This window comes from Columba livia, chromosome 1 (assembly GCF_036013475.1).
Source record: "Columba livia isolate bColLiv1 breed racing homer chromosome 1, bColLiv1.pat.W.v2, whole genome shotgun sequence".
Classification (NCBI taxonomy): Eukaryota; Metazoa; Chordata; class Aves; order Columbiformes; family Columbidae; genus Columba; species Columba livia.
The window spans coordinates 176,805,669-176,831,386 of record NC_088602.1 but is presented as its reverse complement, the minus strand read 5'-3'; the positions used below and the strand labels follow the sequence as shown (position 1 = coordinate 176,831,386).

Genomic DNA, 25,718 nt, shown 5'->3' with positions numbered 1-25,718 from the left:
CTTGTCAGTGGTTTTTCTTCTATCTTGTACTTCTGTCTGTAGTCCCTGCATGTAAGGAGATGACTAACTGACTGTGGATTTGGGTCACATCATAGCATTGATTCTCTCTTACTGCTGCCATTAGATTTTCATACAATGGACATGTCTTACACTTTTGCACAATGACCTAATGGGAGATATGACTTGTGAACAGAGCTAGCAGAGGTCTTCTTGCCAGTGTGGGCCTGTCTCTTCCCAGACCACTATGCTTTGTCTTTCTCCTTACATGGAACACATACAGTAAGTATGTGTTTTTAAGATGAATAGACAAAGACATTTCACTGAATCGCAGAATGTCAGGGATTGGAAGGGACCTCGGAAGATCTAGTCCAGTCCCCCTGCTGGAGCTGGAACACCCAGATGAGGTTACACAGGAAGGTGTCCAGGCGGGTTTTGAATGTCTTCAGAGAAGAAATCTCCACAACCTCCCTGGACAGCCTGTTCCAGTGTTCTGTCACCCTCACTGTGAAGGAGTTTCTTCTCATATTTAAGTGGAACCTCCTGTGTTCCAGTTTGTACCCCTTGTCCTATCATTGGTTGTCACCAAGAAGAGCCTGGCTCCATCCTCGTGACACTCACCCTTTACATATTTATAAACATCAGTGAGGTTACCCCTCAGTCTCGTCGTCTCCAAGCTAAGGAGACCCAGCTCCCTCAGCCTTTCCTCGTAAGGGAGGTGCTCCACTCCCTTAATTATCTTTGTTGCCCTGCTCTGGACTCTCTCCAGCAGTTCCCTGTCCTTCTTGAACTGAGGGGCCCAGAACTGGACACAATATTCCAGATGTGGTCTCACTAGAGCAGAGTAGAGGGGAAGGAGAACCTCTCTTGACCTACTAAGCACCCCCCTTCTCATACACCCCAGGATGCCATTGGCCTTCCTGGCCACAAGGGCACAGTGCTGGCTCATGGTCATCCTGTTGTCCAGCAGGACCCCCAGGTCCCTTTCCCCTACACTGCTCTCTAGTAGGTTGTTCCCCAACTTACACTGGAACCTGGGGTTGTTCCTGCCCAGATGCAGGACTCTACACTTTTCCTTGTTATATTTTGTTACATTTCTCCCCACCCAACTCTCCAGCCTGTCCGGGTCTCACTGGATGGCAGCACAGCCTTCTGGCGTGTCAGCCACTCCTCCCAGCTTGGTGTCATCAGCAAACTTGCTGACAATGCGCTCTAGTCCTTCATCCAGATCACTGATGAATATACTGAATAGTACCAACTTTTCTGGATTTTTCATGGCCATTCCTATTTAACTGTACCAACTCACTCCATTTATTCAGTAGTTTGCTTTCCTGTCTTTGAGAGTACATGACCTCTATCTCAGAGGTATGTTGTACCTATAAAACCCACTAATAATTTTAGTTGGAGCCATATATATATGCGTGTGTACACACGTGCACACTTATTTGTGGATAGAGGGTGAAATGTTGACTGTTTGATTTACCTATATTGCCTATGCCCCCAGATATCTAAGCCACTCATTTTCAGGAAGTGAGAGATAATAACTGAAGTGTTACATGTTTGAGAGAAGGAAAATCCATTGTGCAGAAAAGAATGATGGCACTACAGTATAAAAGTGTCTTTGGTGTGTTGTAGCTACAATGCATAGCCTTTTTAAGAGTAGTTTGTGGAGCAAATGATGAAATAGTGGTTGTTGGGGTAGCAGGTAGTTTTCATAACAGAATGTCCTTGTGTAGATGCTACTGCTGTGGCAACTATACTCTGTTTCCTGTTGGATTTGTAACTCAGCATTTCTTAATGTGTTTTTAAGGTAAAATATGAAGAAAAGTGGCAACGAGGCTGCAGTTCCAGCATAGTGATGTTTTAATTGTGTGGTTTTCAGAAGTGTGAATCGTGTAGACATTTCCTCTTTGTACAAATAATTTCCATTGTTTACCTGTGGATGAATATTTGGTCATATATTATCTTAACTATGACAGGCTTTTCCAGTCACATGGACTCAAAGATAATGATAATGGAACATCTAACTTGTTCTCAATTTGTTATATTCATACTATCATGACTTTCTGACCTATTTCCTCTGTTGTTCTTATGTACTTGTGTTCTTTTGAATACATTCTGTGGCAGTAGCTTTAAGTAAATTAATAATTAAAGTAGAATAATTCGTTCAGTGATGCTTGCTTCTGTGTGCTATTTTTTTTAGAATATTTATTTGCAGATCTAAATGTTGTACTCAGGGTCTGTATTCTTTCATTTACTATTTTATTTAGTGACTCATTTACTCTTTTACTTAATGACTGACTTAATCTTGAGTTGCTATAACTCTTGAAGGATGGTATTTGGGGCCTATTTGTACTTAACATTAATTTGGATTTTTATTATTGTTTTGAATCACTGTGGTACTGTTACAGACATGTTGTGATTTCTATTTTTTAGTTTGGAAATGCTGGACAAAGTAGAGCCACCTACGATTCCTGAAGGTTATGCCATGTCGGTGGCATTTCACTGTTTACTGGATCTTGTCCGTGGTATCACTACCATGATTGAAGGGGAGCTGGGAGAAGCAGAAACAGTCAGTCAAACCTCAACAGAGACAACTTCATTACCAGCACAGTCTTCAGAGCAGCAAGACTTGCAGTCTGTATCTGACCAGTCAGAGAAAGAACTAGGTATCTGAAAATGCAAATGCTAAATAAAATAGAGCAGTGTTACATAAATCAGGATTTAAAATGCTTCATGCTTTGTTGCTTAATTTTATTGTTTCTTAATCATATATAAAATCTTTAGTTAGATGTTTTTGGGGGATTTTGTTTTGTAACAAAACAGCAATAGTCTCTCAAAAAAATACTTGATATACTGCCTATGTCCTATAGCACCTTAGCCATAGGCTCTTTATGGTCTATTAAATTGTTTACATGTATGTATGTGGGTAGAGAGAGGCATTTGGTTCTCCAGAACTACTGTTCTGCCTTCCTGCATCCTTACTTCTGCTGAAGATAAGAAGATCCAGGTTCACAAGAGACAACCTGACTGAGAGAAATGTGGCAGTTAAGACTATATTAAAAGAAAAAACATATTTCTAGTAACAAGATAAAAAGATGAATGTTTTAATGGAGAGATTGAGTAGGATTGGGGAAGAACTTCTTTAAAAGCAGAACTAATGTGAACTGAGGCTTGTATGCGTGCAACATATGAAGAGTGTGTATGTACGGGAAGCCTCGGCTGTCGGTGGTGATTGTGGCCGGTGCGGGGGAAGCGGGGCCGGTGGTGCCGGCGGGGCGGGGCCGGGCGGCCGCGGGAGCGGGAGCTCTCCGTGGTGCTGCAGGGAACACCGGCCGGCCCGGGCTCCTGGTGTGGCGGGGGACAGGGTGGGTGGTGTGGAAACCATACGGGCAGATTATAGGTCTTAGAGACCTATATTTTTATTTTTCCTAATAAATTAAAGAAATTTAAAAATACGGAGAATTATAAATACCAGGGGAGAGTGTTTTTCCTTCACTGCAAAATTTTAGTGAGTTTCTTGTCTCACAATTGCACATTTCCGAAAGTTTATATTTACAGACAAAGACTAAAAATAGTTGTGTTTACCTTTGTATGATTTTTGATGTAGTTTAGAGTAAGCATTGTATTGGTGACATTTTTTGTTTTAGCAATGTTACTTTAAATGTGACTTTTTAAGTGGTACTGGTGTGTGTTTGTGTATACATGTGTCTTTGTAAACATACATGTAAAACCACGCTTCAAAAGATGCAGTAGAAAGCATTTTATTTGTGATAAAATTGAAAGTCATGAAGTAAAATATTTTCTTTTGGCAATAACCAAGTATATATATATTTCTTTCAAGTTAGCAGAGCTGTCTGGGAAGAGATGGTGAATGCTTGTTGGTGTGGTCTTCTGGCTGCTTTATCCCTCCTACTTGATGCAAGGTATTTGGTCTTTAATTTCTCTTGACTTTTTGATGATTACTTTCCCAGCTATATTTTGAACTGACTTTTGATACTGCTCAGGTTGACAATGAAATGAGTGTTGTTCATAGCACCTTAGCAGACAGGTTTGTAGGTTACTGATGGCTAGGTGGAGTGAGGGTCTGTTAAGCATAAACAACATGGAAGTCTCCAGAAGTCTAGCATCAACCTTTAATGTATTTCAGTATAGAACAATTAATTACATTTTCAAAGGCTTGGATTTAAACTGTTTAATTATATTCCATTTTACTTTGACTCAATGATTCAACACATTGAAGTGATTCTATACATCTCTTCATTACTGTTGATAAGAGACTAAATAATGTCTCAGTGCATGTTAGTACTATGCAGTCTTTGAAGTGGAAAAGCTGTTTACTAGGTAGTAACTTTGATTACTTAATTGTTTCTTTCAAAGACACTTTTGTTGTCAAACACCATTTTCTGAAATTAGTGTTAAATACCTACTGGTAGTCTCTTTTGCCAAGTCATTGAGAACTAAAGACGAGTTTTATAGGAAATGGTTCTGAAGAATTTTGTTGAATGGTTGTGCTTGTTCTTCAGTGTTGATAGTGTTGACAGGCTTAAACTATATGTTCTCATTGCTTTCAGTTTTGCTTAGCTGCCTGCTTCTCTGCCATGGGTTAATTCTTATTAAAAGATGCATACTCTTTTAGCACTGATGAAGCTGCCACTGAAAATATTCTGAAAGCAGAATTGACCATGGCTGCACTTTGTGGAAGACTGGGTCTTGTAACATCAAGAGATGCCTTTATCACTGCTATTTGCAAAGGATCCTTGCCTCCTCACTATGCCCTTACTGTATTGAACAGCACAACTGCAGCTCTGTCCAGCAAATGTAAGTATATAAGGTTTCCTTAATTGTTAAAGTGTTTTTAAATTTGTTCCATGTATTGTCCTCTAGCCCGAATTTCTCAGGATAGGATTCTGAAGTATGCAGCTGTAGTATTTGGCTATACTAAATTATATTAGAATCCTCAGGCAAGGATCTAGATGGCATGCTTTCCACAACTGCTAAGTCTTGCAGCATCTGCTGAGTATCATTCTAGGAAATCTAAGACTTCCTGAATGCTTAGCATATGTCAGAATTTCATATTCTAGGGAGATCTAGCTGTCTGTCTGTCTATCTATCTATCTGTCATCCTAAGGATCTGTTGGAACATGTAATTAAGGCATTCAAATTCTGAAAAGGCCTCTGGACAACTCAAATACTCAAGAGTTGGCTAGAACATCCTGCATTTTTGGTGTACTGCAGTCTTTTCTACAATTTTCTAGTGATGGTAATACTTACTGCGTGAATGGAAGGTTTTAAGTTCTGGGCTCTCTTCAGCGTACAAGAGTTGCTTCCCACATCCTGAGAGAATGTTGTAGTTCATGGGATATAATAGTTGAAGACGTGCTCTGTTTCTAATTTCGACAATGAATTGCTATGTACCGAGAAGTGCAACTACCTGGGGAATATGCATAAGGATCTAACATTAGACATCTTAATAAAAAACAAAAATACCTTAGTCTGGGAACAATGATTAGCACCTTTATTCCAGTGCACTGGAGTAAAATTTCTCTAGAGTACATTTGCCAGAAAGTGGTTGTTACTACAAGTAAGTCCTGGGTTTAAAATTTAGATTATTTCTTTTCCTTTTCAATTTTCCTCTAGCATATTCCATTCAGGGACAGAATGTTCAGATGATCAGTCCCTCAAGTGAGTCTCATCAGCAAGTTGTAGCAGTAGGGCAGCCCTTAGCTCTTCAGCCACAGGGAACAGTAATGGTAAGTACAACTTGTAAGTGGTCTTTACCTGCTTAACTGCTTATTCTGTATCTCAGTGTGCCTCAAAACCAAACAACAGATAGACAGCATTCTTACAAATACTGGTTATCTGAAATATTATCCCAAGCTTTTAATTTGGAACAGCACTAGACAGCAAAGTTCTCTAACTGTAAAGAAGACTTACTCTTGTTTTTTACCTGACTTATAGCTCAGCAGCTTCCACCCACTCTGTTTGAAAAACCCTTGGTCTCAGCTCTGTTATGTGCTTCTATGTGAAGGTTCACTTGTGGCTTTTTTTGAGATAGACTCTGATTTTATGGAGAAGATGCCCTTAAAGCTGGAGTACTTGAACTTGGGTCTTTGATAATAATGTGAAACTGGGAGGAGAAGGCAGTGATCAAATAGTATTCAACTCAAACAAGATAAGACTGAGAGAAGAAGAGATACTGAACTACTACTCTAAAAAAGATACATTGCATCAGTGCAAATAAAATGTAATATTTAAGCTATTTAGTAAAATATTGCAAGTTTCCTAGAAACACTTCTATTGTAGAATAATAAAAATGTGTGGTCATTTGTTTGTTTATTTTTCAGCTGACTTCTAAAAATATCCAGTGTATGAGGACATTACTCAACTTAGCTCACTGCCATGGGGCCGTTCTTGGTACATCATGGCAACTTGTCCTGGCTACTCTTCAGGTATAATAGGAAATGTTTATGCCTTGCTTTTTTGACATAATTTGGTTTTGAGTTTTTATGTGAGCAATAGAAGAAGTGCACTCATGGTGCACTTTGAATTACCTTGAATAAATACTGTAGCATTTCCTTGGATTCTGTTTGGCTGGAAGGCTACTGGCTAGCTCAGGTTTATCGTAGGATGGTTTGGGTTGGAAGGGATTTTAAAGATCATCTAGTTCCACCCCTGCTGCCATGGCAGGAACACCTTCCACTACTCCAGGCTGCTCACAGGCCCATCCAACCTGACCTTGAACACTTCCAGGAATGGGGTCTCCACAGCTTCTTTGGTCAGCCTATTCCAGCACCTCACCACCCTCATGGTGAAGAATTTCTTCCTTCTATCTAATCTGAATCTACCCTCTTTCAGTTTAAAGCAGTTATCCCATGTCCTATAGCTACATACCCTTGTAAAAAGTCCCTCTCCAGCTTTCTTGTAGGTCCCCTTTAGGTACTAGAAGGCTGCTATAAAGTCTCCCTGGAGCCTTCTCTTCTGCACGCTGAACAACCCCAACTCTCTCAGCCTGTCTTCATAGGAGAGGTGCTTCAGCCATCGGATCATCTTTGTGGCTCTTCTCTGGACTTGCTTCAACAGGTCCCTGCGTTTCTTATGTTGGGGCCCCAAAGCTGAATGCAGTAGTCCAGGTGGGGTCTCACAAGAGCAGAGCAGATGGGGAGTCGTCTCCCTTGCCCTACTGGTTGCACTTCTTTCGATGCATTCCAGGATCCAGTTGGCTTTCTGGGCTGCAAGTGCACATTGCCAGGTCACGTTGAGTTTCTCATTCACCAACACCCTCAAGTCCTTCTCCTCAGGGCTGCTTTCAATCCATTCTCCGCCCAGCCTGTATTTGTGCTTGAGATTGTTCTCGCCAAAGTGCAGGACCTTGCGCTTGATTCTTGTTGAACTTCATGAGGTTTGCACGGTCCCACCTCTGAAGCCTGTCGGAGTCCCTCTGCATCGCATCCCCTCCCGTGTGTTGACTGTTACCACAGAGCCTGGTGTTATCGGCAAACTTGCTGAGAGTGCACTCAGTCTCACTGTCCATGTCACCAACAAAGGTGTGAAACAGCACTGGTCCCGATACTGAGCCCTGAGGTGCACCACTCATCACTGATTTCTACTAGGCCATCAAGCTGTTGACTGCAACTCGATGAGTGTGACCACCGAGCCAATTTCTTATCCACCAAGTGGTCCATCCATCAAGTCTGTCTGTCTCCAGTTTAGATAAAAGAATGTCGCATGGGACAGTGTCACATGTTTTGCACAGGTCCAGGTAGATGACATTAGCTGCTCTTCCCTTATCTACACAGAATCACAGAATGTTAGGGATTGGAAGGGACCTCAAAAGATCATGTAGTCCAATCACCCTTCTGGAGCAGGAACACCTAGATGAAGCTACACAGGAAGGCATCCAGGCAGGTTTTGAATGTCTCCAGAGAAGAGACGCCACAACCCCCCTGGGCAGCCTGTTCCAGTGTTCTGTTACCCTCACTGAGAAGAAGTTTCTTCTCAAATTTAAGTAGAACCTCTTGTGTTCCGGTTTGCACCCATTACCCCTCGTCCTACCATTGGTTGTCACTGAGAAGAGCCTGATTCCATCCTCGTGATATTCACAAGGTATTTGTAAGCATTAATAAGATCACCCCTCAGTCTCCTCCAAACTAAAGAGCCCCAGCTCCCTCAGCCTGTCCTCATAAGGGAGATGCTCCACTGCCTTAATCATCTTTGTTGCTCTGCACTGGACTCTCTCCAGCAGTTCCCTGTCCTTCTTGAGCTGAGGGGCCCAGAACTGGACACAATATTCCAGATGTGGTCTCACTAGGGCAGAGTAGAGGGGCAGGAGAACTTCGCTTGACCTGCTAAACGTCCCCCTTCTAATACACCCCAGGATGCCACTGGCCTTCTTGGCCACAAGGGCCCAGTGCTGGCTCATGGTCATCCTGCTGCCCACCAGGACCCTCAGGTCCACCAACACTGCAACCCCACTCTAGAAGGCCACCACATCTGTCAGACGTGATTTACCCTTAGTGAAACCATGTTGGGTGTCACCAATTGCCTCGTTATTTTCTATGTGCTTTAGCACAGTTTCCAAGAGGATTTTCTCCATGATCGTACTGGGCACAGAGGTGACACTGACTGGCCTGGGCCTTCCAGTACAATATTTCCTATCTGCCTTAAAAACCTTTTCTGCTGAAAATCATGCTTTTGTATTTCAGCATCTTGTGTGGATTTTGGGGCTGAAGCCTGGTGTTGGGGGTGCATTAAAACCTGGAAGAGCTGCAGAAGGGCCTAGCACAGTAAGCATGATTGTTCACTTTACAGTTAATGATTATGCGATATTTTTCTCTTGCAATATATAAGACACATTTCTGTCTCTTTTTCAAGGTTCTGACTACAGCAGTTATGACTGATCTGCCAGTTATATCGAACATACTTTCAAGGCTTTTTGAAAGCTCACAGTAAGAAATCTTATCTTATAATTAAAATAATGTGTGTATATCAAACTTGGCAGTGTTTTGATAGCTGTTATTTTTCAGATACCTTGACGATGTGTCTTTACATCACTTAATAAACGCCCTTTGCTCCTTATCTTTGGAAGCGATGGATATGGCCTATGGAAACAATAAGGTATAAAAAGAGTTCTTTATTTTCTTTTTAGGTGTTTTTGTGAAACAGGCAGAAGACTTGTACATTTGTCCTTTAAGCTAACTGTTTCTAATATTGAGGCAGTAATACATCTGATGCTTTAGAGTAAAAAATAAATTATGAACCAGAGAATATCTTATTTATAATGGTTCATATGGTTACTAATTTATCTGAAAATTCTCATTGTGTTCCCGCTGTTTTTTGTTAACTGAGGAATGTCAGGATTGTGGGTGGATAAAACTTTTAAATGCCCTTGTAATTTCAGAGATTAGGGATTCTGAATAGCACAGTATGTTCTGCAAGGTGCTTATTTTAATTTCACTTTCTAAAAAATAATATATCTCAGCAAAAGCCTTACAATTTAGATATTAAAAAAACCCTCTGTTAATTCATATTTACTTGGGGAAATGATGGTATTCCTGTCAGCCTCAGTAAACAACCTTTAGCCAAGAAAGGTTAAACACCCTGTGATTGAATAAGATTTAGTATATATTCTCCTACTTATAATCCCAGAGGAGAGTTTCTCAAAGTTTTTCTTTGATCTATTAAGCTAGAAATAATGAAGACAGAAAATATGCTTTATATTATATTACAATTACAGCAACAAAAAGTGAATTAAAATAGGCAAAGTTTGTCTTTAAAATCAGTTGAAAATGAGAATAAAAAAATCAGCTGAAATGGGAAAAGAGAATAATTCCAGCACAACAGTCATTTTGCATATATGTTTATTTAAAAAAAAAAAAAAAAAAAAACAACCAAAAAACAAAACTATCACAAATATTTGTGTGTGTATTTGGTGAATGAAAAATTTATCACATTCCTACAGGGCATTTATGAAGCTGAAGGAAGTTAAAGGGGATTCTTAAATTAATTATTCTATATTGTTTGTCCATGTATAATTTTAACTTTAAAAGTTGTGATGGGAAAAACGCTATTTTGCTAGTAAAATGTCATAAAACTGGTTGGAGGGAGGACTGTGTAAAAATGAGAGTTTTGAAAGGAATATCAGTGCTCTGGTTATTATCAGGCCTGCGAGAAAACGGTATGAAAAATTCTGAAGGAAGTGTTCTTCATGGTGTGCTGGTGCTACCCCCTTGTGGCTTCTCCTGAAGTACTGCAGGTGCTGCGGGAACTTCCCAGCCATCTAAGTTGGTGTTACGGTTCACAGCCTGTGAAACGTACTTCAGTGAGGTTAATTGCACTTTAACTTCTACATCGTAATGTAGAAAAAAGCTGTGAAATTATCTGAGTTAACTCGTTGTCATGTGTTCAAATCCCATTTTATTAAGGAACCATCGCTTTTTGCTGTTGCTAAATTACTGGAAACAGGACTAGTTAACATGCACAGGATCGAGATTCTTTGGAGACCTCTGACCGGTCATCTTCTGGAGGTAGCTAATTGCTTTTATCAGTTGTACTAGAACTTACTTTGTATTAATAAATGATCTGTGGAAATGCATTTTTAAAGCATAATTAAAAAAAAAAATCTAGATTATATTTACGTTTTGGTTTATGCACTTCATTTTTGCAGCTTGAACACATTATTATTTGTGTTTAAAAATGAATTCATATATTTAAATTCCAGTAGTTTAATATCTCTTGTTGATTTTGTCTTTTTGGTGCCATCAGTCTTTATATATTTTAAACACAGCAATGTTTAAAATGGTCAATTTCTTTTACTTCATTTATGTGTTAAAATTGACGCAACACAAGCAGGTTTCACCCTGGATTCACTTAGTACAAATATCTAGGGAGATGTTAAGATGTGTTTTTGTGTCCTTACCAGATGGATTGAAGCCATTAGATTTACGAACAAAGCTAACATTTGGAACGGTCTCTTTGAGATTATACTGTACAAATATAAAAATAGGTGTCCATAACACTGTTTCAATTTCTTAAGCATTTTAACTTCAACATGAAAAAATAGAAAAAACAGGAAAAAAAAAAAATCTTAAGCTTTGAATTTGAAACTAAAATCAGGTGATGGAGTGTAATTGTAAAGTTTGAATTCTGTATATAGATATGTAGAACAGTGAAATTAAAAAACAAGGTTTGATTTAAAGTGAGTAAAGGACAAAGCTTTTCTGGGAAGTATCAGAGGCTTCCTTTGAAGCAGTGCATTATTTCAAACAGTGTTAACCATTGGTCGTCTCTAACCCTGTTTATTGAGATCTTCTCCACATAATCTTTTATCTACGGGAACAGTTTTGGATACTTAGGGTTTTAAAGACTTAAAGCACAGGCATCTCTTTCTCTTATTTTTTTTTTCCCCTCCAAGACAATAAGGTTCACCATCCATATCTTTTTGTGAGCGTGTTTTAACTTCTTTTAAAGTACTGCCTTATTTCCTAAAGTTGTTAAGGTACAATAAGGAAGGAGAATATACCAGTTACAAATTCAATTAAACACAACCTGAGGGAAGAATTCGTTCCCTGTCTCTGGAACTGATTATCTGGTCAGATTCAGAGTATCATGAAGTAGTTCTAATTATCTCCTTTTCTTATATATGGTAACAAAAATATCAGTAATTCAGTAATATCAGTAATTTCTTGTCTGCATTTTTTAACGTTAAGCTAGCTCTTCTACATCATCCTCCTTTTCAGTTTGGCTAGTGGCTGACAAGGTCCACCAAACACAACCATCAGCCTTCCTTATGATCCAGCCTCGGACTTTGATTTTGGATTCTCACACTATCTGATCTATGGCTGGAAGTGTGGGTAGAAATAATTAGGCAGGGATTAATGAAATTGTAGACTTATCCTATGTCTTTCAGGGTAATGTATCAGATATGGTAGTACAGTTCATGCCAAGTATCTATGCAAAGGGTTTGCACGATGTTTTTAATTTTTCTGTTCCAAAAATGCAATTAGAAAAACTGTTAGATTTAGATAATTAAGAGACAAAGAGGAATGAAGACACATTTGAAACTTAAGCTTGAAATAGTGATCGCTATTATTTTGTCAAGTTTTTGAAATAATGGAATATAAGGCTTATTTTACATTCACTATGTAGGGTGTTGGTGTTTTGGTTTTTTTGTATTTGAGAATATAGAAGAGTTGACACTTATTATGTTGACTACTGTCATGCTTCCTCACTTGATTATGTTAAGCTGTGCGTGAAAGATGAAACTTTGAATTTTATAGCAGTTTAAGGCTAGGATAAACCTGAGAGTTTGAGGCATTGATTGAAGAGCAATTTGGTGCTTTTTAATCAATCATTATCTGAATTAATAGTTAATATATTAATTTTGGAAAATGTATTGGCTTGAACTGCTGCAGTTTTCATTATGTTTTCTTCTCTGTCTTTCACTGCTTCCTATTGCTTCCTAATTCAGAAGGTATGTCTGTCCAAAAGATTGTTTTTACTTCTAGACCTAACTTTATCATCTAGAGCTTTACTGTATTGTTGTAAAAATATTATAATATTGTACATAAATTCTAATATATAAAAATTGGATATTTTAATTATATAACATATATAAAAATCTTGATTAAATAGAAGTGACTTTAAAAAAAACATTGCTATATTTTCAGGTCTGTCAGCATCCGAACTCCAGAATGAGAGAATGGGGAGCAGAAGCTTTAACTTCTCTCATTAAAGCAGGACTGACATTCAGCCATGATCCTCCGTTATCTCAAAATCAGGTAAAGTAAGTTTAAGAGCAGCTGCTGCCTTCCTTTTCTGGAACTTAAAATGAACATCAAATCAGAATCTTGCCTAGAGGAAGTTTTCTAGAGTTCACTGAACAGGGGGCACTTTACTGAAGCAACTTCACTGAGTTTATAAAGCCTACAGCTGTAACATTTGGATGTAACTAATGAGAGTCACCTCATGAATTCTAATGAACTATCCTCCTTCATTTTCAAATGCATAACAAAGAGTGGTGATGCTTGCATATTGTGTCCATTTGCTGGAACAAATTATGGATCACCCTCATGAGTGCAAAACAATTCCAGAATGTTTAGAAGTATATATGTGATGTGGTGGCAGGTAAAAAATACATTGCCTGACCTCCTAAATCACAGCTACTCAATCCATTATTAATAAAACACACTAATATTTTTACTGAGGTTCAATGGGTAATTTTTTCAAGGTGTATTTAGTAGGAAGCCGAGTCTTGCCTCGCAGGGTGAGCATGAAGTTGCATGACTTTTTTTAATGCAACTATGACTGCATGTTGTAGCTGCTTCCTGAGGGACCTGGAGAGTGAGAGGGGTGGTGGTTTGGGGGAAGAAAAAAGTACATAATTTCTGCCGAGATCCTTTATAAACAGTTTCTTAGAAAGGCCAGTCTGACACTGAATTTGGGCATTTAATGAAGGAGTTAATTTAATTAATCTTCAATTGGTACTGTATGTTTTCATTTATTATACATAAAAACAATTAAGGAGCAGTTAACTTTTAGCATCCTTAAAATGCTTTATTGTTTACTTTTAGAGACTGCAGTTGCTTTTATTGAATCCACTAAAGGAACTGTCAAACATCAGTCATCCTGATATCAGGATCAAGCAGTTAGAGTGTGTCCTACAGATTTTGCAAAGTCAGGGTGACAGCTTAGGACCTGGTTGGCCATTGGTGCTTGGAGTCATGGGGGCAATCCGAAGTGATCAGGGGTAAGTAGTGGAAATAAAATTTTGAAATTATGTGAGATAAGAACAGTAGAAAGAATCTGCTTTTGTTAGAACTACTTTAATAGCCACCTAGATAATAGCCATAATTTTCATTGTCATTTTTGTCCTACAAACAAGGTGTTGCTAAAAATCTTGTGTTATCTTAGTTTTCTCCTACAAAGCACATAGAATAATCTCCTTTTCTTCAACATAGCACTATTTGCCTACATCACATCAACTAGAGCAGAAAAAACATTAAGCAAGCCTCCTTTTCCTTGGGAAGGAACTGTATTTCTTACCTCACTTCTAGCTCTGAGCACAGGATGAGGCTGATGTTATCATACTTGCTGACCATGAGACTTTCTTCTCTAGTGTCTTTCCTCTGGTCAGTGCACATCCTGGATTCCAGGACAGAAATCCATTTACCTTCCAGGAGAACTTCTTGCCAGGCTGTTATAAATACAGAAGATGATATTTTGAGAGCCACTGATACTTGATCACTTCTTGATTGTACAGTACTAGCCTGCCAAACAAAAGGAAGTCTGTCTCTGAAGACTTTTTCAATGGGATGCCCCTGTTTATTTGGAGGATTGATAAAGCTCTGTATGATCTTAAGTTTTTGAGCGACATTTAAATATCTTGCATTTATATTTACCTTTTTTGTGGCCACCTCTAATGTTAAGGACAATTTTACTTTTTGAAGAGCTGTATTACTGTTGCCACTTGCATGAAGGACCTTGAAACCTTTCTCCAAACACACAATTTTCACCTACTGAGGCACTAGGTGGAAAGTGAACTGTTTTGAATTTGTTCTGGCAGCCTTGCATTTGAAGACTGGAAAGAGAAGTTACTTTCTGATTAACTCAGCTCTTCAAAATGAGTACTGTAACTACATTTTCCTGGCTCCTTTCCTTCTCTCTTAGAGTCCTCAGAGGTCACATACCTCTCAAACTTTGTAGTGGAGAAGGGAACTGCAGCAGTTTTGGGTGTTTTTCATTTTATACACTCCTGTAACAAATATGAGGGATAGTCATGTGTGAGCGTTTCCTCCATGAGTACAGCAATGATAAATCCTTTGATCTTATGTGGTAGGATGGATGTCTGTCTGCATCATAGTAGAGAATTATTAGTTATACTGTTATTGTCCATGTGAAGTTCCTTGTCCATTCCTCTGGCCTCCGTATTATGTCGGCTGTTACGATACAGTGAAAATGGCCAACCTCCGATTTTCATTTTTAATTAATTGAATAAAATCATTATTTTATTTGGGATTCTGAAATATGTAACTGACGTATTTGTATTCTGAGTTATTTTCCTGGGATATATATTCTGAAGGAAACCAAGTTTCTGTGTTACAAACCTTTGGAATTTTTATTTTTGTATGGTAAACATTAAGCATTAAAACAAACAAAACCACTATAGTGACATTTAAATGCAGTTTCCCTATTTTATATTATCTACACTCCACCTATCCTTTTGATTCCTTCAGTTTGTCTCTCACTGAACAAGGTTTAGTTATAGATGACCGTGCTACTTCTGAGACCTCCTTCTCACAAACCTTTTACATCCTACATTTTTATTTTGTGTTTGTTTTCAGAATTTAGTTCGGAAGGCAAAGTATTTATTAAAGGTCTATTTAATGGCACATATTTTGAAAAGATTTTGTCTAACATAATATATTATTAAAGCAAGTAATACTATCACTATGTTAGCCTGCATCGTTCCTAATAGAAATACATTTTGCCTACTTCTTTGGCATACTTTAAGTAATTTGTAACTGCTCCTACAAGAAATTGTTCAGAATGTCTTACTCTTTGGAAGATTATAATGCTTAAACTTAAGCTTTGTTTTGTCCATTGTGGCTTTTTTAGAATGTTTTAGCTGACACATTTGAACTAACAAGTCCTAGAACTCTACAACAGAGAGGTAGACTTTTTTTGCTTCTTCTCTTTTTTTGTTGTTAATAGTACTATCTCCTGAGGTATTGTATTCAAAGTATTCCTGTGGTTTTGAAGAAATTTGAAATACGTGCGTGTTTTGATTTTGTTTAATGTTTTTTTAAGAGAGTCCTTAATACGGACGGCGTTCCAGTGTCTTCAGTTGGTTGTGACAGACTTTCTTCCAACAATGCCGTGTACTTGTCTTCAAATAGTTGTTGAAGTTGCAGGAAGCTTTGGACTTCATAATCAAGAGCTAAATATTAGCTTGACTTCCATTGGTTTGTTGGTGAGTTTTATATTAACCTACAGTAATGCTGCTTCTGGCTTTCATTTTCCTTTTTTTTTTTTTTTTAATGTGAAAATTAATCTGTAGCCAATTTTACAAATAAAAGCCAAAACCTATTTTTTGAGTTCTTACTGAAATGCCATGCTGTCATTTGGAATCATATATAGATTGAGGGAGCACAGTTTATCTTTAACCTGCATGACTCCAGGGTTAGGTAAAAAAATAGTATTGTGTTGTAACCGTGTTCATCAGTATCTTATTTTTAATACATTTTTCCCTTTGTAGTACTTCATGTATAATTGAGGCCTAAAAGCTGAGGCTAAGAAAAATGCTTTCTGCACCTTGCAGTATTTACGTGCTGATCTTCTTCCATCAGTGTAGGGAAATTAATATCTTGATGTACTTTGCAAAATAGTTCTAAATATGAAAATGAGAAACTGTTTATTTCATGATCATTAAGAACATTATAATACTTTTATTGTACAACAGCATATGTCTTATTTATTTTGTAGTGGAACATTTCAGATTATTTTTTTCAAAGAGGTGAAATTATTGAAAAGGAGTTAAACAAAGAAGAAGCAGTGTTGCAGAAACAGGCAGAAGAAAAGGGAGTGATGCTGAATAGACCTTTTCATCCTGCACCACCGTTTGACTGTCTTTGGTTATGCCTTTATGCCAAACTGGGAGAACTGTGTGTGGATCCCCGACCTGCAGTTAGAAAGAGTGCTGGGCAGACATTGTTTTCCACTATTGGTGCTCATGGAACTTTATTGCAACATTCAACATGGCACACAGTAATATGGAAGGTACGATGTGTAAGCTTCCACTGAAGGGTTTTTTAAATTGCATTCACGTTTTGGTAACCATTGATGTGCTATTTTAATATTCGTTAACTAGTTTATTAAGACTTTCTAAAGATCAGATATGGTGGCAGAAGTCTGACATCATCTTTTGTTTTGTGATGGCTTTTTTTGTTTGTTTGTTTTCATGCTTTCTTTTCTCTGGCCCTTAAAGTTCTTATAGATGTAATGTTTGTGTCTTGACTATTTATTTCTTACTCAGGAGTTGTACAAAAAGGCTGCTGCCTTCCTGTGGAGATAACTGACTCCTTTCTTTGTGCAAAAATATGGTGATGTCTGAGTCACGCGACTGGATTGATCTGATATTAGATCAAGCTTTACTTTACGCTCTGCTTTGGCTCTCTTCTTTGAGAGGATCTGTCAAATGCCCTGGACTAAATCACAGTGATGTTGGTTGAGCCTTAGGGAAAAAGTCAGGCCGTAGCTGAGTCTGTTGCCTCTTGTACCCGTGGGGTACCTGAGGTCCATCGGTTTTAGCCTCCTGTTAGTGCCAACACTGTTCTCAGTGGTTTTGGATCATGGTGTTTCTAACCCTTCTCAGTTGGCTGATTCTTACTCTTAGCTGTTGCAGAGACTGTTTAGAATAAGAAAATTCTCGAGGTAACACAGTCACAATAAAGGATAATGGAAAAATTACTATTGTGTGTTGTTTTACCATGGATACAACTATGTTATTTGAAAAGTTGGGTTTTTTCCCTCTTTTTCTGACTATTACAGGTATTATTTCACCTGTTGGATAGGGTTCGAGAATCTTCTACCACAGCCGACAAAGAGAAGATTGAATCAGGAGGAGGCAACATCCTCATCCATCATTCAAGGGATACAGCTGAGAAACAGTGGGCTGAGACATGGGTATTGACACTGGCTGGAGTTGCAAGAATATTTAACACCAGGAGATACTTACTGCAGCCTTTAGGTAAAATTTGTAGTTTAAAGTTATCGAAAGATACAGTAATAAACTTTATGCTTTTGTATATTTTTTTTCAGTTAAAGTACTGGGCAAGAATCCTTGCTTAAAAGTGTCTCCTGTTGCATCTCACGTCAAGTGTGATGAAAATTATGGAGTTTTTAATTCATGCTCCTTAGAGCCAAGAATTTTAAATACCAATTTCATATTCCGTATCACAGTACTTCAGATTAAATCTCAGTCATCACAGTTCTGGGTGATAAATAGCTTTAATTTTTAGTAGCCTGATAAGAGTAATAATTTTTCTGTTCTTTTGGTTGTCAGAACATTTTTTCCTCATTCTAAGGTTATGCAACACTTGTCTAGAACTCTTCTGTGGCATCCGTGTATCAAGTCTAACAGTGCTCTTACAATGTAAAGAGAACTCACTTGTAAAGTCAGTGAAATACATAGCTTAGAGAAGAAGAGGGGTTTTTTTAATTAAAAGATTGGACTACTTATAACATGAAAAATGCTGAGATTATGCACTGTTTCAAGTGATTCTTTTTCTCCCCTCATGATACTCCTCCACTGTTTGTCTTATACAGAAGTGTCAGTCTGAGTTACTTTAGTGTTGTCCCTAATGCAACTGACTGAAGTGAGTTTCCCACTTCTTCCTCATCCTTAAAAATCTTACCCTTCCCATTTTGAAGTTTTTTATTTTTCTTCCATAACTTCTTGGCATCTTTATTTCTTTCTCTTCCTTTTATTTAGAATCTGATTTTTCCCTAGTTCTTTTTCACTTTCTCCTTACACAAATTAAACATTAGGTCATTTACCAAGCTGTCGTAAAATATAAAATATTGCTACATATAATTGAACAATGTAGATGTATTGAACTACATAATATAATTCAGCATTCATGCCTGTTTTGTGCAAAGAATGTTTCGGTTTAGGCTTCTAAACAGAGATATTCTTATTTCAAAACAGCTTTAATTTCTAGTTTGATTAATTAGTATTGCTTAAATACATTACTTCAAAAAATCAGTATGTAGTATAAAGAATGTATACCTTACAAAGAAAATTCCCCAGAACATTGATATATAATTCATATATTAATATTAATATACCCTCCCATAGTATGCAATTAATAAATCTAACTAGAAATAAGTTGTTTTGTTTTAGTTTGATTATTTGTGATACGGATATCAATGTATTAATAGCTATTAAGGGTAGTGGATTTTAAACTATCTTAAACTTGAGTTAAAATTAAAACATTACGAGGCTATTTTAATTATTCAAACCCAGTAATTAGTAACATAGAAAACTGAAGAATAAGGCTAATTTTAATGAAAAATTCAAACTCCAAAAATGAAATCTTTTCTCACAGTACAATTATCAGAGCATTTTAAAATAAATTCTTTATAAATGCATTGCATTACTATAGATTTGACCCTTAATTCCTTGTGTGTGCTTAACACTTTTGAAATCAGCAGGCATCTGATGTGTGTAAGAACAAATCTGTTTCACTATCCTGAACAAAGAAAACATATTTTTTCTGGTATGGGATGTGGTACGTAATTTTTCAGTAGCAAATTTGACATAAACATTGATATATTGTTTCGTTCTTCATATTTGTTTGTTTCTCTATCACATTTATTCCTTCTGGTTACGGTTGAACTGGTACATTCTGAAAGTCATTCAAGCCATCGCCTAACCTCATGAAATTCCTCTGTATTAGCGTAACAAGTACATGAACAGCCTTTTAGAGGCAGACTGGGTGGGAAGGGGAATAGGAGGTCAGTTGCAAGTTGATTTGGTTTTTTTCCTCTCTCTTTTTGTTTAAATAGGAGACTTTTCCCAAGCCTGGGATGTTCTTCTTGATCACATCCAATCAGCAGCACTCAGCAAAAATAATGAAGTTTCCTTGGCTGCTCTGAAAAGCTTCCAGGAGATCTTACAAATTGTTTCTCCTGTCCGAGACTCAGAGAAGCCTGAGACACCACCCGCTATCAATGTTTCTGTACCTGTGGTGGTAGGGACAACAACAGCCACTAGTCTGGGCAGATCGTTCATGAGAACTGACTCCATAGGAGAAAGAATAGGAAGATACAACGGATCTGAACCACCTGTAATAACAGATGAGATTGAAGATTTGAATCTTTGGTGGGCAGCCTGGAACAGCTGGTACAGGATTGGTTCAGAAAGTACAAGGCCTCCAATTACTTGTGATAAATTGACTTTCATTCCCAGCCAGCCTTTTCTTACAGCTTTGATTCAAATATTCCCGGCTCTTTACCAACACATCAAAACTGGTTTCAGCATGGATGATCTCCAAAAGCTGGGTGTCATTTTGCATGGTGCTGTCTCAGTTCCAATCAGTTCTGATGCTTCCCCTTTCATCCTTCCATCTTACACTGAAGCAGTCTTGACAAGTTTACAGGAAGCGGTGCTCACAGCTTTAGATGTTTTACAAAAGGTAATAATGTGACTTCAAATGCACGGTGAAAGGTAAACTACACTGTTATCTCAGTTCTTCTCAGAACTATAGTGTGTTGACTTAAACATTATTTTTTTAATTAGTTATAATTGCACAGTGCACTATCTTAGAACAATCAGATCTCCATTCCTAGTGCATCCCAGGTGCTCTGCATTGAAAGGAATGGTGTAATCTTTATGAAACACATTTTTGCTTGATTGCTGAAGTACTTTAAGTGTGGTGCTCTCTTTGTAGCTATTGGACAACACCCTCAGACACATGGTTGGAATTTTGGGGTTGTCATATGCAGGGGCAGGAGTTGGACTCCATGATCCTTGTGGGTCCCTTCCAACTCAGGATATTCTATGATTTACTTGTCCATCAATATTAAAGTATTATATTGTTATGAAGGTCTGTACATAGGGTTGGAGGAATAGCCCCACACAGTATCCCTTATGTTGCCCGGGTGCTGCCATAAACAAGGTCTAGAAGAATGGTGATCATGCAGACTTTGCATTCATGCAGACCACCTTCTTACCTCTTGTTAATCAGTTGTTTAAGGACAATGCTGCATCTCTGCTTGAGAAATTCTTACTGTAGAACTCAGAGTTCACTGCACCCTTCATGCAAGTGAAACCATAAACAGCAAATTTGGGTGCCCTTTTACTGGAGAGTTTAAAAAAAAAAAAAAAAAGAAGAAAAAGAAGGTATTGCTTCTTTCTTTCTGGAGTTCTACAAAATCTCCTTGCAAAATACGTTGTTCATTTAGAAGACTTATTTATTCAAAAGAAGCAAAGCTCATAATGAATGAGATAATGTATTTATATCAAGTACACCTTTAAAAACTACCTAAAACCTAAGACCCCGCAGAAACCTACTTGGGAAATGTCACAGTTAAAACTATCCATGTGCCTTGATTTCACTCCTTTTGGGCTTCCACGTTATGACTACTTTGCTTAACAGTGTAGTCAGACCTCCCCTTTCACAACCACCTCCTGGTGGGATCCTACCTCATTTAGTGCCTAGAATGCATAGTGCCTGCTTAATGAGCAGCAACTTAGTATCTTTTTTCCTGTTTAGTGTGTGTTGACTTATGCTTATTTGAACCCTACAAGCAAGGCAGTATCATCATCTTGCAGTCATTCCTTTTATGAGTTGAACAAATATCCATGAATGTATTTTGAGAACAGAGGTATGAGATTAGAAGTTGGTATTAAATCTCAGTTTTGTATGTGGGGATATAAATAACGTGAAGCTTTAACATCAGCCATATCCACTGCACTTTAATCCTTTTCCAGTCAGGCTTGACCCTTTTATACCCTTCCATTTGCAGCAGCTCAGCCCTGCCCAAGTTCTGTTTTTCCCACTTAATCACTCCATATATTCATCTGTCAGATTTTTCTTTCTTTGCTGGTTCCCTTATCCAGATGTTCTTAGCTCCCAAAGGCTGCAGGCGTGAGCGTGTTTCAAAGGAGGAGTTACCAGAGTTTTTAACATGAGGAAAAGCTGCACATATGTTTTTATAGCCTTGTTCTCCTTAAAACACTTTAGCTGAAGTTTTCTTAAACAATAACAAAAGCAGTAACTCCCCTTGAGAAACAGAGACATCCCGCCTTCCCCCTCCCAATCTACTTAGTTAGCATGGCAGTTACAAGCCTTTGCAAATAAAGGCTTACATAGGAAGGTACCTCAATTTATACAGTACCTTCCACCCCATCTATATTTATATTACTAATGGAACAGCACTGAAATCACTAAAAAAAGATAAAGTATATTTGGACATTGGTAAGTTCTGAGAAGTTGCGTGATGGCTTCTCCCGGCTATGTAAGACAGTACCATTCACGTGACAAGGCAGCCGGCCAGCGCTATGTGGGCCAAAGGCCACCTGTCAGATGGTTTTGCTGGAGGCCACAGAATCTTCCTCCTCTGTTGAAATGGATTAATATTCTCAGGCCTACTCACAGGAGGTAGGGGAACAGTTAAAGAATAGTATGTAAATATTTGTTGCTGCCTTTTAAACAACAGGTTTCTTACATTTTTGCATGTGGGGTCAGATTAAGTTTTGTTCTTTGCTGATACAGGAAGATTTGGGTCAGTTCTGATTTTCTGAGAAGTTCTGAAACCACTTTACAGTTGGAATAGCATGAATAAACCCTGACATGTTTAAGACTGAACCCTTGACTTGTTTAATAAAGCCATTTTATGATGTGATTGCACTAACAAAGGACATTGCAACACAAGAATGTAGGATTGGAAAGGAACCTTGGTTCTTTCAGGCTACCATGTGTTGAGCCCTTTGTTTTGTTTTTCATTTCCTTTTTATTCCTCATTAGAACTTGTTTTCTAGTCTTTCATTGCTGTAGTATAAGTGCCTGCTTCATCACTGTAGCTCAGCTGAAGCTTGTACTCAAGCCCAAATTAAATTCTCTGATTATTCTCACTGCCTCCCCGCATTCACTCTAGGTCAACTCTACATTGAGCCAGCTGGCTCATCAGAGGACCACAGGTACATACCTGGGATCAGATACATTTGAATTCTGCCTCTGCAGGCAGCGTGGAGGCAAACCTCTTGAGCTGTGAGCGTGGTAAATCCAAGGCTGTATTTACATACACTGCCAGAGATGGTAGAGATTTAACTACAGAGAGCCGAAAACAAAAAACAGGAGTCCATGACAATAGTTGCAATAGGAGTTGTTAAATAAATCTGAACTATTAAAAAAATATGAAGGTTAGTAGGAGAATGCTTTAAAGGATAAATTTCTGGAACTGAAATACTGTGTCAATTTTTACAACAAACAGTGATCCTCAGAGTATTTTATTTTAGGGTTTGATTGTGTTTTGTTGTTGCCTGACCATTACATCTTGATTTATGTGTCTCCTTTACTTAAGTATGTAAATAAGTGCACTTAATGCAGTAATTACTACTCTGTTTTATAAGCAGATCTTAAAGATACTTTCAACATCCTTCATCACACACTTGCTAGGCTATTTTTGCATTTTTTATATGCTTAGATAGAAGTTACCTGGTGTCAGTCAGAAGCATAAACCTCTTTGAAAAGCAAGTCTACTTAGATGACTTTTCAGAACTAAGTGACCTAATCCTTCTTTTTTTTAAAATTATCTGGATAATTTTTAGAGCTGAAAATAGCCCAGTAGATTGGATAGAAAACTCTTCTATTTGTAAAATAAAAATTCTACAGGAGTTTCACAAATGGAGGATAAGAATCTACTAATTTATGAACTTCAAATAGGGTATAGTTATTGCTTTTGTTCACCAGTACAGAAAAAGTAGCATCTGAAGTTATTTTCCACTGATCCTGAAATGAAGAATTATAATGAAAATATAACAATGCGGAGTGAATGACTAACGTATTTTGAAGTTTTGCCATTATAGATAGTAAAGTAGTCTTATGTAGGTAATGTAAGTTGCATCTGTGCAAGTAAGTTCCATCTGTACAAAACTTAGCCAGGAGGTTGTGGATGCTCTCTCTCTAATCCATGTGTTGGTACATGAAATATTTTTTTTAAACCTTTTCTAATAGGTATGTAATCTTGCATTAATACCTGCGAAAATGTAGTGCAGCAGCATATCAGCTGAAATTGTTTTATGGGGTGTTGAATACTTTCAGATCAGCAATTAACCTTTTAGTCTTCTGTCACACAGGTGAGTATCTGGCATCAAAGCATCTTTTTCAGGGTTCAGTACAGTCTTGAACTTGAGCACCAGAAAAGCAGTACAGCTCTTTAGGAGCGCTGCACTATGTTCATAGTGTTGACTAAGCCTTTTGAGCATTAGACGTGCGTTTTGAATTGCAGGAAGCTGAGGGAGTGAGAAAGGCCGTTGATGGTTCATGGAGTGCTCTGCTGTAGGTTGCCTGAAAGTGCAGCCAGGTCTTAGGGTGACCTAGTGACGACATCACCTTTGTCCCCAATTGGCTTGCTCCCTCTCGGGGCATTTGCGAACCCATCGACTGCCACTGCTCACAACACAGGCCCAGCATGGAGGCTGCACTCCAACAGCTTTGAAGCCACTGGCACCTTGAGTGTCTTCAACCGCAACTCATCATGGGTGATCTGTGGTTAATGAAAAGTGGATTTGATTCCTCCCCAGAGAAAAATGACAATTCAAGCACAAGGTCTTTTTGTGGAGCAATAAATAAGACTGTTTCATGAAGCCTTGAGAGGAGAGACTTTGGGAGGAAAATTAAGACATATAAAATGACAGAAAATAATTGGAGTAACTTCACAGAATCATTGTGTCTGGCTTTGAAAAGAAATGCCCTAAGATTGCCTTGGGATTTATATTGCAACAGGAAATCATTAGCCTATGACAACATGATATTTCATCGACATCATCTAAGTATACCCTCCCTGAAATGTTTTCCATTTTAAAACAAGGTTATGAGTTTCAGCTATACCAAAATCATATCATTCTCATTTTATTTATGTTCCTTTCTGTAAGACACAAATATAACTACTTGTGAAGACCTTGAATGAATTACTTCTGAGATTTAAGTGTTCCTTGAAGTAGAACTTAAAGAAGTTGTGGCTGAGATCAACAGACAAGACTTATAGGACTTATATTTTGCTGTCATGTCATCGCAGAGTTTGTAAAGAATATGTATCTTTTATTGGATGAAATAAGATAGCAGTATTTACTAAACTATATATGCCCAGGTATGTTGGCACTTTAATAAAATAACAAAACTTACTTTCCTTAAACTGTTAAGACTATACACAGTTTTTTATACAGTATGACTTTTGCATAGTCTTATCTGGCAATTTTTCTTTAGGAGCCCCTTGTACTGCTGCACATTTTTGAATGTGGAAGCTCAAGATACCTATTAAGCTTTTGTATTTTCTTTTTTTATAGGCTATATGTGTGGGTTCAGAAAGTATGCAGATAATGTATCCTGCAATCTTTGACCAGCTGTTGGCCTTTGTAGAATTTTCCTGCAAACCTCCACAGTATGGACAGCTGGAAACAAAGCACATTGCAAATGCAAAGTATAATCAGGTAATTAATTAGAAATCTCACTTGTTTCACTTGGCACGTGAACACAATTCAGCTTCAGGTATAGGTTGTTTAGCAAGATGCGTTTATTCCATCTGTAAAAGCTTCACTGGGCATGTTGTGTAATAATTTATTAGTATTTTTTTATATGTTTTTCTTATCTTCATTTGCTCCCTTTGAATTCTGCTTTGCTTTTATATTTTCTATTTTTCCATGTAGGAAAGGTCTTGTCTGGACACCAGACATAGGGAACATGTCTGAATGTGTCCAGCGACTAATCTCAAATAACTTGTCCTACATGCGATAATAAATTTAATGGGAAGACACAATAATTTTGAATGGAGAAAATTCCCTCAAGCTGCAAATTTTTTAATTGCACGTGCTGTAGAGAAATAGGACATGTTCAATGATTCTTTTTATCTGTGTGGTCTGCTGTTCACTAAGCATGAACATCTGAATCAGTGTAATCGAAGAGGTAACTATTATGTATGTATTAATTTTTCTTATTCTA

The 25,718-nt window shown here is 37.8% G+C and overlaps 1 protein-coding gene across 2 annotated transcripts in view; it reads left to right on the top strand.

Annotated features, from left to right (window-relative positions):
- Positions 1-25,718, top strand: part of MON2 (MON2 homolog, regulator of endosome-to-Golgi trafficking) — a 74,081-nt gene that overhangs the window by 31,541 nt on the left and 16,822 nt on the right. For both annotated transcript variants that reach the window (XM_065048587.1, XM_065048586.1), the window contains exons 12-27: positions 2,434-2,666; positions 3,842-3,923; positions 4,637-4,818; positions 5,638-5,750; positions 6,345-6,449; positions 8,703-8,783; positions 8,872-8,945; positions 9,024-9,114; positions 10,422-10,523; positions 12,666-12,776; positions 13,569-13,744; positions 15,805-15,967; positions 16,480-16,773; positions 17,545-17,743; positions 19,564-20,192; positions 25,067-25,210. In XM_065048587.1, coding sequence (XP_064904659.1) covers positions 2,434-2,666; positions 3,842-3,923; positions 4,637-4,818; positions 5,638-5,750; positions 6,345-6,449; positions 8,703-8,783; positions 8,872-8,945; positions 9,024-9,114; positions 10,422-10,523; positions 12,666-12,776; positions 13,569-13,744; positions 15,805-15,967; positions 16,480-16,773; positions 17,545-17,743; positions 19,564-20,192; positions 25,067-25,210 — 2,779 coding nt within the window. The remainder of the gene's footprint in view (positions 1-2,433; positions 2,667-3,841; positions 3,924-4,636; positions 4,819-5,637; positions 5,751-6,344; positions 6,450-8,702; positions 8,784-8,871; positions 8,946-9,023; positions 9,115-10,421; positions 10,524-12,665; positions 12,777-13,568; positions 13,745-15,804; positions 15,968-16,479; positions 16,774-17,544; positions 17,744-19,563; positions 20,193-25,066; positions 25,211-25,718) is intronic.